Consider the following 16,119-nt stretch of genomic DNA (forward strand, 5'->3'; position numbering starts at 1 on the left):
TGCACATAGGGGGCAGTATTATAGTAATTATATTCTTGTACATAGGAGCAGTATTATAGTAGTTATATTCTTGTACATAGGTGGCAGTATTATAGTAGTTATATTCTTGCACATAGAGGGCAGTATTATAGTAGTTATATTCTTGTACATAGGGGGCAGTATTATAGTAGTTATATTCTTGCACATAGGGGGCAGTATTATAGTAATTATATTCTTGTACGTAGGGGGCAGTATTATAGAAGTTATATTCTTGTACATAGGGGGCAGTATTATAGAAGTTATATTCTTGTACATAGGAGGCAGTATTATAGTAATTATATTCTTGTACATAGGGGGCAGTATTATAGTAGTTATATTCTTGTACATAGGGGGCAGTATTATAGTAGTTATATTCTTGTACCTAGGGGGCAGTATTATATTAGTTATATTCTTGTACATAGGGGGCAGTATTATAGTAGTTATATTCTTGTACATAGGGGGCAGTATTATAGTAGTTATATTCTTGTACATAGGGGGGCAGTATTATAGAAGTTATATTCTTGTACATAGGAGGCAGTATTATAGTAATTATATTCTTGTACATAGGGGGCAGTATTATAGTAGTTATATTCTTGTACATAGGGGGCAGTATTATAGTAGTTATATTCTTGTAAATAGGGGGCAGTATTATAGTAGTTATGTTCTTGTACATAGGTGGCAGTATTATAGTAGTTATATTCTTGTACATAGGGGGCAGTATTATAGTAGTTATATTCTTGTACATAGGGGGCAGTATTATAGTAGTTATATTATTGCACATAGGGGGCAGTATTATAGTTATTATATTCTTGTACATAGGAGCAGTATTATAGTAGTTATATTCTTGTACATAGGTGGCAGTATTATAGTAGTTATATTCTTGCACATAGGGGGCAGTATTATAGTAGTTATATTCTTGTACATAGGGGGCAGTATTATAGTAGTTATATTCTTGCACATAGGGGGCAGTATTATAGTAATTATATTCTTGTACGTAGGGGGCAGTATTATAGAAGTTATATTCTTGTACATAGGGGGCAGTATTATAGAAGTTATATTCTTGTACATAGGAGGCAGTATTATAGTAATTATATTCTTGTACATAGGGGGCAGTATTATAGTAGTTATATTCTTGTACATAGGGGGCAGTATTATAGTAGTTATATTCTTGTACCTAGGGGGCAGTATTATATTAGTTATATTCTTGTACATAGGGGGCAGTATTATAGTAGTTATATTCTTGTACATAGGGGGCAGTATTATAGTAGTTATATTCTTGTACATAGGGGGGCAGTATTATAGAAGTTATATTCTTGTACATAGGAGGCAGTATTATAGTAATTATATTCTTGTACATAGGGGGCAGTATTATAGAAGTTATATTCTTGTACATAGGTGGCAGTATTATAGTAGTTATATTCTTGCACATAGGGGGCAGTATTATAGTAGTTATATTCTTGTACATAGGGGGCAGTATTATAGTAGTTATATTCTTGCACATAGGGGGCAGTATTATAGTAATTATATTCTTGTACGTAGGGGGCAGTATTATAGAAGTTATATTCTTGTACATAGGGGGCAGTATTATAGAAGTTATATTCTTGTACATAGGAGGCAGTATTATAGTAATTATATTCTTGTACATAGGGGGCAGTATTATAGTAGTTATATTCTTGTACATAGGGGGCAGTATTATAGTAGTTATATTCTTGTACCTAGGGGGCAGTATTATATTAGTTATATTCTTGTACATAGGGGGCAGTATTATAGTAGTTATATTCTTGTACATAGGGGGCAGTATTATAGTAGTTATATTCTTGTACATAGGGGGGCAGTATTATAGAAGTTATAGTCTTGTACATAGGAGGCAGTATTATAGTAATTATATTCTTGTACATAGGGGGCAGTATTATAGAAGTTATATTCTTGTACATAGGAGGCAGTATTATAGTAGTTATATTCTTGTACACAGGAGGGTACTATTGTAGCTATTATACTGCCCTGCCATATATAGTAATCTAACTATATCTTGTAGTTCATGTTTCCATGTATCCTAGTTCTTTCATTCCGTATAGCCAGCAGTGATACATTCCCAGCACAGCAGCGGCGGGAGCAGCGCAGGTCCTGAGATTAGATCATGTGGTGCAGTACATGGAGGATATGTATTACAGGGTACAGTAGACAGTATTTATGACGGGCCTCTTACATGCACATGTTGGGGCCGGTAGCCTTTCCCGGGATAAAACGCGCGGCAGAAAAGAGTGCTTGTTCTCCGCAGAAGTCCTGGTTTGGCACTCTCTGGATGAATGTAACGGGTGGTATTAGCTTTGGCAAACTTTGCATGGAACTGGCAAGAGACACTTTCTAACATGGAGCCTCGGGCCAAACCAAACATCAGGTCTTTCCCATCCTTACTCCTGAAACCGCAGACTGTTCCGCGGGTCCGCAGGCTGGAGGCCCAGGAGTTAAACCCAGCGGCTCTAACCTGGATGAATGTCCATGTGTGTAATGTAAGACACGTACCATGTGAGTTCCTCTCATTCGGGCTGTTATGTTAGGAGGGAGCTACAATAACTGTGTATTTAGGTGAAATATGATAATGGTTACATTGTAGCCAATAACTGTGAAACGAGACGAGACTGACATTAACCAGAGCTGGGACACCGCTACATGGACAAACACAAATATTCCATCCCAGCACCCCGGCCGAGGACGACTCGTAGGCCGCTCGCCTCAGATGACTGCGCGGAAGCGGGACTTCTCCAAGAACCACCAAGACAAGAAGATGCTATACTGCCAGAATGCCACCTGTGAGGAGGCCATGTCTTGTAAGACAGAACTGAGGGATAAGAACCTGTGATGCAGAACCCCCTGGAGGGATATAGATATGATGACCATACAGTGTCATCTTCATACCAATATTACTATATACAGGACCAGGCAACTTACCAGCTGTACATATATAACTATATACAGGAGATCCCCAGGTTATACCAGCATGCTCCATATCACTATATACAGGAAGCATAACTTTTACCAGCTGTGCATATATAATTATATGCAGGAGATACCCAGGTTATACCAGCATGCTCCATATCACTACATACAGGAGATGTATAACTTATACCAGCTGTACATATATAATTATATATAGGAGATCCCCAGGTTATACCAGCATGCTCCATATCACTATATACAGGATGTATAACTTATACCAGCTGTACATATATAATTATATATAGGAGATCCCCAGGTTATACCAGCATGCTCCATATCACTATATACAGGATGTATAACTTATACCAGCTGTACATATATAATTATATACAGGAGATACCCAGGTTATACCAGCATGCTCCATATCACTATATACAGGAGATGTCTAACTTATACCAGCAGTACATATATAATTATACACAGGAGATCCCCAGGTTATACCAGCATGCTCCATATCACTATATACAGGAGATGTATAACTTATACCAGCTGTACATATATAATTATATGCAGGAGATCCCCAGGTTATACCAGCATGCTCCATATCACTATATACAGGATGTATAACTTATATCAGCTGTACATATATGATTATATACTGGAGATACCCAGGTTATACCAGCATGCTCCATACCACTATAAACAGGATGTATAACTTATACCAGCTGTACATATATAATTATATACAGGAGATACCCAGGGTATACCAGCATGCTCCATATCACTATATACAGGGAGATGTATAACCTATACCAGCTGTACATATATAATTATATACACAGGTTATACCACCATGCTCCATATCACTATATACAGGAGATGTATAACTTATACCAGCTGTATATATATAATTATATACAGGAGATACCCAGGTTATACCAGCATGCTCCATATCACTAGATACAGGACGTATAACTTATACCAGCTGTACATATAGAATTATATACAGGAGATACTCAGGTTATACCAGTATGCTCCATATCACTATATACAGGGAGGTGTATATCTTATACCAGCTGTACATATATAATTATATACAGGAGATACCCAGGTTATACCAGCATGCTCCATATCACTATATACAGGATGTATAACTTATACCAGCTGTACATATATAATTATATACAGAAGATCCCCAGGTTATACCAGCATGCTCCATATCACTATATACAGGAGATGTATAACATACTAGCTGTACATATATAATTATATACAGGAGATACCCAGGTTATACCAGCATGCTCCATATCACTATATACAGGGGATATATAATGTATACCAGCTGTACATATATAATTATATACAGGAGATACCCAGGTTATACCAGCATGCTCCATATCACTATATACAGGAGATGTATAAGTTATACCAGCTGTACATATATAATTATATACAGGAGATACCCAGGTTATACCAGCATGCTCCATATCACTATATACAGGATGTATAACTTATACCAGCTGTACATATATAATTATATACAGAAGATCCCCAGGGTATACCAGCACGCTCCATATCACTATATACAGGAGGTATAACTCATACCAGCTGTACATATATAATTATATACAGGAGACACCCAGGTTATACCAGCATGGTCTATATCACTATATACAGGAGATGTCGAACTTATACCAGCTGTACATATATAATTATATACATGAGATACCCAGGTTATACCAGCATGCTCCATAGCACTATATACAGGAGATGTATAACTTATACCAGCTGTTCATATATACATATATAGAGAGGTTATACCAGCATGCTCCATATCACTATATACAGGAGATGTATAACTTATACCAGCTGTACATATATAATTATATACAGGAGATCCCCAGGTTATACCAGCATGCTCCATATTACTATATACAGGAGATGTATATCTTATACCAGCTGTACATATATAATTATATACAGGAGATCCCCAGGTTATACCAGCATGCTCCATATCACTATATACAGGAGATGTATACCTTATACCAGCTGTGCATATATAATTATATACAGGAGATTCCCAGGTTATACCAGCATGCTCCATATCACTATATACAGGAGATGTATATCTTATACCAGCTGTACATATATAATTATATACAGACGATACCCATCTTATACCAGCATGCTCCATATCACTATATACAGGAGGTATAACTCATACCAGCTGTACATATATAATTATATACAGGAGATACCCAGGTTATACCAGCATGCTCCATATCACTATATACAGGATGTATAACTTATACCAGCTGTACATATATAATTATATACAGGATGTGTAATGTATACCAGCTGTATATATATAATTATATACATGATACCCAGGTTATACCAGCATGCTCCATATCACTATATACAGGAGATGTATATCTTATACCAGCTGTACATATATAATTATATACAGACGATACCCATCTTATACCAGCATGCTCCATATCACTATATACAGGAGGTATAACTCATACCAGCTGTACATATATAATTATATACAGGAGATACCCAGGTTATACCAGCATGCTCCATATCACTATATACAGGGGATGTATAACTTATACCAGCTGTACATATGTAATGCTACACAGGAAACGCCCAGGTTATACCATTTGACCATAGCCATATAGCGATGCAACCTCCTGGCGGCCATCTCTCACCTCTCTGCGGACTGCGTCCGGCTCGCTGGGTTTGGCTGCTATCTAAGAAGCTGGATACAGAGATGAAGGGGGAACTCCTGGGCTTTGCTTCAGCTGTAAGAGAAAGAGGAGGAAGGTTGAGCGGAAGGAACAACGGATCTGGGAACAGGATTCTAAGGGTTACCTAGGGAGAAATAAGAAGAGAGTCGCCCCCCGGTGGTGGGGCAGATGAAGAGCAGGGGTCCAGGATTAAGGTTTTATTACCGTAGTGTTTGTGTGACAATTCTTCCCCATTATCAGGATCTCTGCTTGCTGTCAGTGGATGTCGTGCTGCCCTTCCTCTATTATCCAGTCTGCACAGCCCTCATAATGCTGCCAGTCCTTTAGATTGTAAGCTCCGCTGGTCACTCACATTTATGTTTCTACTAGGCTATTACCTCCTGCACACCAGGCTGTGGGCCGACACATTATATCATATAATCGCTGCTCCCCCCAACTCCAGCCTGCTGATACAGAGCATTGTAGCCCTTGTTCGCTGATCTTGGTCTGATCCATAGATACAGCATATCTTATACTCCATTCACATCCACAGCTGCAACCAAAATCCTGCTGTTACGTCATGACCCATAGTCCAACCACATCCAGAGCTGCAATCACAAATCTATTAGATACTCTCACTATGACATCCCAGCTCAGTGTATACTCCAGTCACAACCAGAGCTGCGACCACAAATCTACTAATACATCATCATCCTATGCCCCAGTCACATCCAGAGCTGCGACCACAATTCTGCTGCTACACCGAGTCTTAGCGCTCCTACACAGGAGCGTATGCACAGAACTACAGTCACAAATCTATTAAACAATGTTGTCTCATACTCCAGTCACAGCCAGAGCTGCAGTGTCAATTCTGTTGCATGACATCTTCTGCTCCATTCACATTCAAAGATGCACTACTACATCATGTGGTCCCGCGCTCCAGTCACATCTGAGCTACAACTGTCACATCACGTCTCACACCGCAGTCACATCCAGAGCTGCAGCCACAATCTTACTGTTTACACTCCAATCACATCCATAACTGCAGTCACTATTCTTCTGCTACATCATGTCTTATACTCCAGTCACATCCAAAGCAGAACCTATAAATCTGTTATTGCATAAAGTACATCCAGAGCTGCACTCACAAATCTAGTGCTGCATCATATCTGCTACTCCAGTTACAGCCAGAGCTGCAGCCACAATTCTGTTACATCATGCCATATACTCCAGTTGCATCCAGGGCTGCAGCTACATCATGATTTATACTCCGGTCACACCCAGGGTTCGGCCGCTGCACCCGACCAGCTGGGATTCTGCATGCAGGAGGCCTGCGCCCGGCCGGCGTCCCTGCATACCTCATTACCCTGTATTGCTTTCTGGCGCCCCCCGCAGTTTGAACACGAAGTTAGTTACATACGGCTGCGGGTCGGACGCCTCCATTACAAATAGAGGTCGTCCTCGCGGAGTCTGACGCAAAATAAAGCGTGCTGCAACTTTTCTTCTGCTTGCAGAATACGCAATTTATATCTGCGAGTGTGAAGGAGAAATCAAAAATGGTCGTGTTTTACCGCAGAATGGCGAACTTGGAATCCGCAATTTAAAAAACCGCTGGTGAGAGCCCGGCCTTACAGCCACGAGCCTGCTGTCACATGTGTTATACTCTAGTCACATCCAGAGCTCTAGTCACAACTCTACTGCTACATCAGGCTGTGTACTTACATCACATACTCCAGTCACAGCCAGAGCTGCACTCACAATTTTGCCATTACATCATATGTATCTTATACTTCACTCACAGCCAGAGCTGCGCTCACAATGCTGCTTCTACATTACATCCTGTACTTCAGTCACCTCCAGAGCTGTGTTCCCTCTACTTATCTGACCTCCTATAAGGATGCGTTGTAGACAGGTGGACAAGCAATCTCCCACAATGCACCGAGCCGATCAGGCGCCGTGCCCACCTGAACCAGCAGAGGGCAGCCGGACGGTTCATAGAACCCCATTGGGGTTTCTGAATGCAGCTCTAGCAGTGACTGGAGGTTGGCTTGCTGTATAACCGAGTAGGACGGAACGTTTCCGGCTCCCTCCTGCATGGGGGTCTCATCGCTGCTAGGGGACTACAAGGAGAAAAACTACTAAAAAAAGTCAAAAAGAAGTTGTCGAGGAAAGCATCAGATCCCCAGGCGGCGGACACGTCTCTGGGGGTCTGCAGTCACATCCCCCCCCCCCCCCCCCACATCCACTGCTGGAGACCTCCAGGTGAATTGTGGGGTCTGTAAGACCGCAGCCCCCCAACCCCTGACAACGGGCTCCTGTGCGCCGCAGGAAATGACTGGAAAGGACTGCGCCCCCCGGGGGTCTCACCTGCGCAGCACGAGCGACCGATATCTGCCGCTGATCGCACTGGAAGAAAGTGGCAGATTTATCCAACTGTCCAAAGACCGACCAGCGTCCACCTGACCGCAGCCAATCACAGCGCAGCGTCCTCCTGACCGCAGCCAATCACAGCGCAGCGTCCTCCTGACCGCAGCCAATCACGGCGCAGCGTCCTCCTGACCGCAGCCAATCACGACGCAGCGTCCTCCTGACCGCAGCCAATCACAGCGCAGCGTCCACCTGACCGCAGCCAATCACAGCGCAGCGTCCTCCTGACCGCAGCCAATCCCAGCGCAGCGTCCTCCTGACCGCAGCCAATCACAGCGCAGCGGATTAACCCCCTCAGGGCTGCAGCGATAGCCTTTATTTGCGCCATTTTTTTGCGGAACGAGTTGTAGTTCTAATGTATCAAAACGCTTTAAACATTTTAAGTGAATAAAATTAAAAAAAATGTAATTGCGCCATTTTTAATCAACCATCTTTACAGCGTTCAGTGCAGGAAAAGTGAGGAGGTCCTTGTTGTGGGGGTCCTTCACGCCGGCGAGGGCGATATCAGGCCAGAGAACCCAATACTGTGCTTGCCAACGCGTGTTGTAATGATGCCCCCCCTCAGTAAAGATGCCCCATGTGCCCTCCATATGCCCCCCTTAGTAATATTACTCCCGTCAGGGCCGCTGCCGTTTCATAGAAGGGTCCTGAGTAGTCCATCCTCCGAGGTGCGGGGGGCATCGTGGGGCCTGGTGGCGAGCCCACCGCATAATCAGCTATAGCAGCGACACCCGCCACAAGCCACTGTCATGGAGGCTGGCTCTGATCGCTGCCGCCAGTCCTGACCGCGCCCTATAAACTGTCGGGGGGCGTGTCCTCCTCTCAGATGGCGGGGTGCTGCTGGTTGCCTTGGTAACCCCCACAGCAGCCATGTATATAAGCCCTGCCTCAGGCCTCCTAATACAATGAGGTATTGCGGTATATTGTAGAGGCGTCCAGGTCCCCTACAGGCCTAAAAGAGCAGGAAAATTACACATAATTAAAAATTAATTAAGAAATGTCCGAAGACGTCTGAATTATCGAGGTGGCGCATTATTTGGAACGCACATTTTCTCGGCCGTGTGGAGGGGCTCTTAGGCAGACTGTTCGGCGTTGTTCATCAGCGGTTAGACATCCTCGCTGCGTCTGGCAACCAATCACAGCGCAGCGCTCACTTTACCACAGCAGTGTAGGAGATGGGCGCTGCGCTGTGATTGGCGCAGCGAGGGCGTCTTACCGCCACCCAACCGGTGACATCATAAGAGCGCGTTCACACGTCGCTGACTTACCGCACATTTCAGCGCAGCTCTGCAGCAGATTTCACCCCTTCAACTTGAATTCAATTAAAAGGGCGAGATGTGCTGCAGCTCCGCGCCAAAATGTGTCACAAATCAGCGACACGCGAACGCACCCTCTAAAGCCGCTTCACACGGCTGAGAAAATCACGTAAAACTTGCCGGCGTTTAACCATCACATTGTTTTCAATGCGGCGGTACAAAAACATCGCAGGCGAATACGATATAACGTTTACCATTAAAACTCCTGCCGATCCTCCAACACGCGTGAAACAAGCGCCGGAGGAGCGCAATATCCCAGAAGTGGTGCGAGACGGTTTTACTTGAAAAACACGTCTCGTCTGCAGGTAAAACGCACGTTGACAAGCGCAATATCGCGCTCGCTGTGTGAATGGAGCCTCAGGGTGATTTTCCCGTGCGTCTTCTGTGCATTGCAAGACGAAGAAATCGCACTTGTAAAGAAGCCATTGTTTCCGCGGGTCCGTACATTTACGCTTTCCTCGCGCAGTGCCTACTATTTTGGTCGATTCTGTGGGAGCAGACAGACCCCTGCGTCACGCCCGCACGTACAGGCGGGATTCATACGCGTGCGAAACGTTTTCACTCCCAGAGGAAATAACGTGCGATTGTCACGGAGACGCCAAGCGCCGCGGCGTGATGCCATTTTCTCCCAAAATGCATCAGACATTGGTGATTTTGCAAGTGCGAGTATTCGTCCGAGCGCCTCAGACAGACATTACCCTCGCAACCGCAAGTCGTTGTCCACATCAACCAATCAGAGCGCAGCTTTCATCTCTTAAACCGCTGCGGTAAAATCAGTCACGGTTCTTGAAAGGCGCGGATGTAGGAAGCGAAAACCCGAAACGTGGTAGGTAAGGGGTTAATTAAAAGACACAGAAAAGAAAGCTCATGTCAATAAAGAAGCGCAATTCGTCCATTTCGCCGCTCTGCCAACCATCTCCTCGGCGTGTGAAGGGTTAACCGCAGAGACGCTGATGAAAGCGCCATCAATGACATGAAAGCCTCCGACAGCGTCCATTATCAGAGGATGATGAAAGGACAAAATCCCCTTCCGAGCGAGCGGCGCTGGAATGTAACACGTGAGGGTGCGCCCTCACGGACGGAGTCACACGGCCGCCGCTCACCGCCAAGTGCACAATGTGGACGCCAGTGCTGAGGGGCTGCAGGGGTCCCCCCACCCCCGCGTTATGCCAGGGCGCCTAATCCTTCCTTTACAGCCGTTTCATCATGCCGCTTTCAAGTTCACGGCCCTTTCAGCTGCGACGAGCGCGGCGCAACAATGACGACGAATTCCTCCGACTGGGAACTGCCAAGCCTGTCACACCGAGCCGGCCGTCACCGCCGGCAAGAAGCAGGGGTCCGGGGTACGCGGGAAAACTTGCCGCAATTCTCCAATAAATTGCATTTCCATTTGCTTGCGGCAGAATCTACGCGTCTTAGCGGCGGCCGTTAGCGGATGGTGTCATGTGATCGCCAACCGGTATTGCTTATTAGGAACTGCATCATCCGATCGACTAACCGCAGACGCACTTCGGTCCGTTTTTCTGTTGGCGCATTCGTTAAGGGAGGACAATGGATTCCATATCCAGAGTTTCTGACTCCATACAAAACCGCCAGACCGCTCCAAGAGACGTGCGCAGAATTTTCGGTCCATAGATTAACCCCTTCCCACCTTATGGCGCAAATGTACGCCCGGGATGGGAAGGAGTGTACACTTCCTCTGGATGCCGCAGACTTAGCCGATGCCATCCGCAGTGGGAGATGGCTGTGACTGACAGCTGGCCTCCTGCTACAACAGCTAGGATCACTGAGAACACCGATGCCCACTGTTAACCCCTCACTCAATCAATGTTGATCGCAGCATGTAACTGGTTCAAAAAAGGATTAGCGCTCCCTCTGTGGCATCATCAGCCCTCCACCACGTCACTCCGGAGGGCCAGTGGCTTGTCCCGCCCGGCGATCGCCATGAAAAGTGCTAATGCATTACAGTACAGAAGTACTGCGGTGTATTACCAGTGTGATCATCACAAGTCCCTACAGGGACATAAAAAAGGAACAAACGGTATAAAACAACAAAACACTTTCTGTGCATTTTCCTTTTTGTTAAAAAAAAAATCCAACCCCCCCCCACCCCCCACCCCCCCCACCGTTCGGTATCTTTGTATCCGTAACAACACTGACAATACATCCAGAACGGCTCATCCTTCAGAGCAGATGCTGTGAGACAAAAGATAAAGGACACAGCCAAAATACATTTTTTGTCCGTTCTGCCTCCCAAAAAATGCGATAAAAGTGATGGGAAAAAAGCCGTATCTCGCTAGAATGCTGCCACTAAAAACGACAACGCAAGAAACGCAAGAAACACAAGAAACACAAGAAACACAAGAAACAAGCCCTCGCAGAGCTCCGTGCGGAAATACAACTACGGGACTTTGAATGCAGCGATGCAAAAACATATAAATTTAAAAAAAAAAACGTATGGCATCATGTACGCTGTGTGAGCGGCGGGGCATAAAACAGATGAATGCCAGAACTGATGCGGCTTATCTCCCTGCCATAAAGAAAAAGATTAATGCAATATTATATGTATACAATAACATCCAATAACAACGCCCGCTCGCCACGCAAAGAACAAGCCCTCCTGCGGTGACGGAAATATATAAAAATCAGAGTTACTGAAAAGTGAAAATGAAAATCCCCCAAAATAGGTCAAAAACAAAAACATACGACTAAAGGGTTAATCAACTAAAGGGCTATATAGGGACTTTGGTCACAGAACCAAAAAGTTAGTGTCACTTGTCTGCGACTCCTTCAGAGCTGTGATCTGCTCATTAAGGACGCAGCTGCAACACAAGCCAGCGGCCACCGACCGCCGTACAGCACTGAGTTCTCACAGTCCAAACTGCGGTCACATCGCGACTCGTACGATCTGATAGGGGCTAAAAGGGTTAATATATGTTGCTTAGCAAGCCATTTGAGAATTTTATGTGTAAAAGGACTGATGACTGTTTTGAGGAACAAGCCTGTGGTTTCCTGTCTTGAGCTCTACGCCTGACCTGAGTGGAATCAGGAAGGTCACCAGAGCAGATGTCCTTTAGTTTGTCAAGAAATGGCTTAACCACAGAGAGTTATCAGTCCCTAAAAAGAATGTGCTTGTCTAAGTCATATGTGGAATCACAAGTTACAGCCGGTTTAACCACAAGTAGCATCCTGCGAGGGCGACCGTCTATAAAAACCAGGACATGCAGATAATAAACAGAGTTCATTGCTTCAACCATATACCGTGTGTAATGGTCAATGCTTTGTCTCAGAGCGCTCGTACCTAGGTCAATTTGGAAACGGACAACATCACTGACCAGTCTGTTTGAGCAGACTAACCCCCGACAGTTCCCACAACCCAACACATCCCATCGGCACGAACTTTGGGCAATCTATGGATTATCAAGGCGTCCGGACAATCAAAATGTGACCATAACCCATGTTGCAGTAAAATCGCCCCAGGCCTAAAGAACAGCGCCACATAGCAGGAAAAGGGCAGTCGCGAGTTGTACTAGATCGCAGGGAGCAGTGCAGCGCACTGCCAACTATGTTGTATTGCAGTGTAACGCGGTAATCTCAGGTCCATCACGCCCCCCCGCTCCCAGGCTTCAGGAGACTTTGGTGAATTATTCGCCACAACACTTCAAGTAATTTTATACCAAATGTAAGTGGAAAAACAATTTCCTGAATATGGTGGCCACTGCTGCGCCGCTTCTCCCGCCCCTTTAATGATGCATTGCACTTGGGCAGCGCACCGCCGCTTACACAAAGTTCATATTTTTGCTATAGAAGGCAACAGCTAAAGCAACGGAAAATCAGCTGCAGAGCGGACCAATCAGCGATAAGTGATAAAATACGGAGAGACCGCGAGGCTCCTGATACAGGAGGACATAAAGTAGCGGTGATATTTATAGAGGGACGCACCGTTAATAACACGAACGCCGGGCAATCGCACCGCAAGATCACAAGCAGGGAAAGTCAATACGTCTTCATATTAATGTATAAAAGTCTCTTCAGCTGGAGACAAACAGCGCCGAGACGGAAAACGGAGGAAACATTCCGCATCAGTCTGGGAAAGAAGGAATGATTTCTTACTCTGTTCTCAGTCTCATCGCCCTTTGATGGAGTCTGGACCGCACAGAAGAAGGGAGAAAGAAAGGAAACAGCAACATAAACATATATGTGCTATAACAGATTATATTCCCTACATCAACTACCTTAATACTGCCCCCTATGTACAAGAGTATAACTACTATAATACTGCCCCCTATGTACAAGAGTATAACTACTATAATACTGCCCTCTATGTACAAAAGAATAACTAATATAATACTGCCCCCTATGTACAAGAATATAACTACTATAATACTGCTCCTATGTACAAGAATATAACTACTATAATACTGCTCCCTATGTACAAGAATATAACTACTATAATACTGCCCCTATGTACAAGAATATAACTACTATACTACTACCTCCTATGTACAGGAATATAACTGCCATAATACTGCCCCCTATGTACAAGAATATAACTACTATAATACTGCCCCCTATGTACAAGAATATAACTACTATAATACTGCCTCCTATGTACAAGAATATAACTACTATAATACTGCTCCTATGTACAAGAATATAACTACTATAATACTGCTCCCTATGTACAAGAATATAACTACTATAATACTGCCCTCTATGTACAAGAATATAACTACTATAATACTGTCTCGTATGTACAAGAATATAACTACTATAATACTGCCCCCTATGTACAAGAATATAACTACTATAATACTGCTCCCTATGTACAAGAATATAACTACTATAAAACTGCTCCCTATGTACAAGAATATAACTACTATAATACTGCCCCCTATGTACAAGAATATAACTACTATAATACTGCCCTCTATGTACAAGAATATAACTACTATAATACTGTCTCGTATGTACAAGAATATAACTACTATAATACTGCCCCCTATGTACAAGAATATAACGACTATAATACTGCTCCCTATGTACAAGAATATAACTACTATAAAACTGCTCCCTATGTACAAGAATATAACTACTATAATACTGCCTCCCATGTACAAGAATATAACCACTATAATACTGCCCCCTATGTACAAGAATATAACTACTATAATACTGCCCCCTATGTACAAGAATATAACTACTATAATACTGCCCTCTATGTACAAGAATATAACTACTATAATACCGCCTCCTATGTACAAGAATATAACTACTATAATACTGCCCCTATGTACAAGAATATAACTACTATAATACTGCCCCTATGTACAAGAATATAACTACTATAATACTGCCCCCTATGTACAAGAATATAACTACTATAATACTGCCCCCTATGTACAAGAATATAACTACTATAATACTGCCCCTATGTACAAGAATATAACTACTATAATACTTCCCCTATGTACAAGAATATAACTACTATAATACTGCCTCCTACGTACAAGAATATAACTACTATAATACTGCTCCTATGTACAAGTATATAACTACTATAATACTGCCCCCTATGTACAAGAATATAACTACTATAATACTGCCCCCTATGTACAAGAATATAGCTACTATAATACTGCCCCCTATGTACAAGAATATAACTACTATAATACTGCCTCCTATGTACAAGAATATAACTACTATAATACTGCTCCCTATGTACAAGAATATAACTACTATAATACTGCCCTCTATGTACAAAAGAATAACTAATATAATACTGCCCCCTATGTACAAGAATATAACTACTATAATACTGCCCCCTATGTACAAGAATATAACTACTATAATACTGCCCTCTATGTACAAGAATATAACTACTATAATACTGTTTCGTATGTACAAGAATATAACTACTATAATACTGCCCCCTATGTACAAGAATATAACTACTATAATACTGCCCCCTATGTACAAGAATATAACTACTATAATACTGCCTCCTATGTACAAGAATATAACTACTATAATACTGCTCCCTATGTACAAGAATATAACTACTATAATACTGTCTCCTATGTACAAGAATATAACTACTATAATACTGCTCCCTATGTACAAGAATATAACTACTATAAAACTGCTCCCTATGTACAAGAATATAACTACTATAATACTGCCCCCTATGTACAAGAATATAACTACTATAATACTGCCTCCCATGTACAAGAATATAACCACTATAATACTGCCCCCAATGTACAAGAATATAACTACTATAATACTGCCCCCTATGTACAAGAATATAACTACTATAATACTGCCCCCTATGTACAAGAATATTACTACTATAATACTGCCCCTTTGTATAAGAATATAACTACTATAATACTGCCCCCTATGTACAAGAATATAACTACTATAATACTGCCTCCTATGTACAAGAATATAACTACTATAATACTGTTCCTATGTACAAGTATATAACTACTATAATACTGCCCCCTATGTACAAGAATATAACTACTATAATACTGCCTCCTATGTACAAGAATATAACTACTATAATACTGCCCCCTATGTACAAGAATATAGCTAATATAATACTGCCCCCTATGTACAAGAATATAACTACTATAATACTGCTACTATGTACAAGAATATAACTACTATAATACTGCCTC

General features: G+C 42.8%; 1 protein-coding gene across 4 annotated transcripts in view; it reads right to left on the bottom strand.

Moving 5' to 3' along the window:
* CNTFR (ciliary neurotrophic factor receptor) overlaps nucleotides 1–16,119 on the bottom strand; it is a 471,005-nt gene that overhangs the window by 217,312 nt on the left and 237,574 nt on the right. For all 4 annotated transcript variants that reach the window (XM_066602302.1, XM_066602300.1, XM_066602298.1 and 1 more), the window contains one exon: nucleotides 5,673–5,765. In XM_066602302.1, coding sequence (XP_066458399.1) covers nucleotides 5,673–5,765 — 93 coding nt within the window. The remainder of the gene's footprint in view (nucleotides 1–5,672; nucleotides 5,766–16,119) is intronic.

The sequence above is a fragment of the Eleutherodactylus coqui genome, chromosome 5 (assembly GCF_035609145.1).
Source record: "Eleutherodactylus coqui strain aEleCoq1 chromosome 5, aEleCoq1.hap1, whole genome shotgun sequence".
Lineage (NCBI taxonomy): Eukaryota > Metazoa > Chordata > Amphibia > Anura > Eleutherodactylidae > Eleutherodactylus > Eleutherodactylus coqui.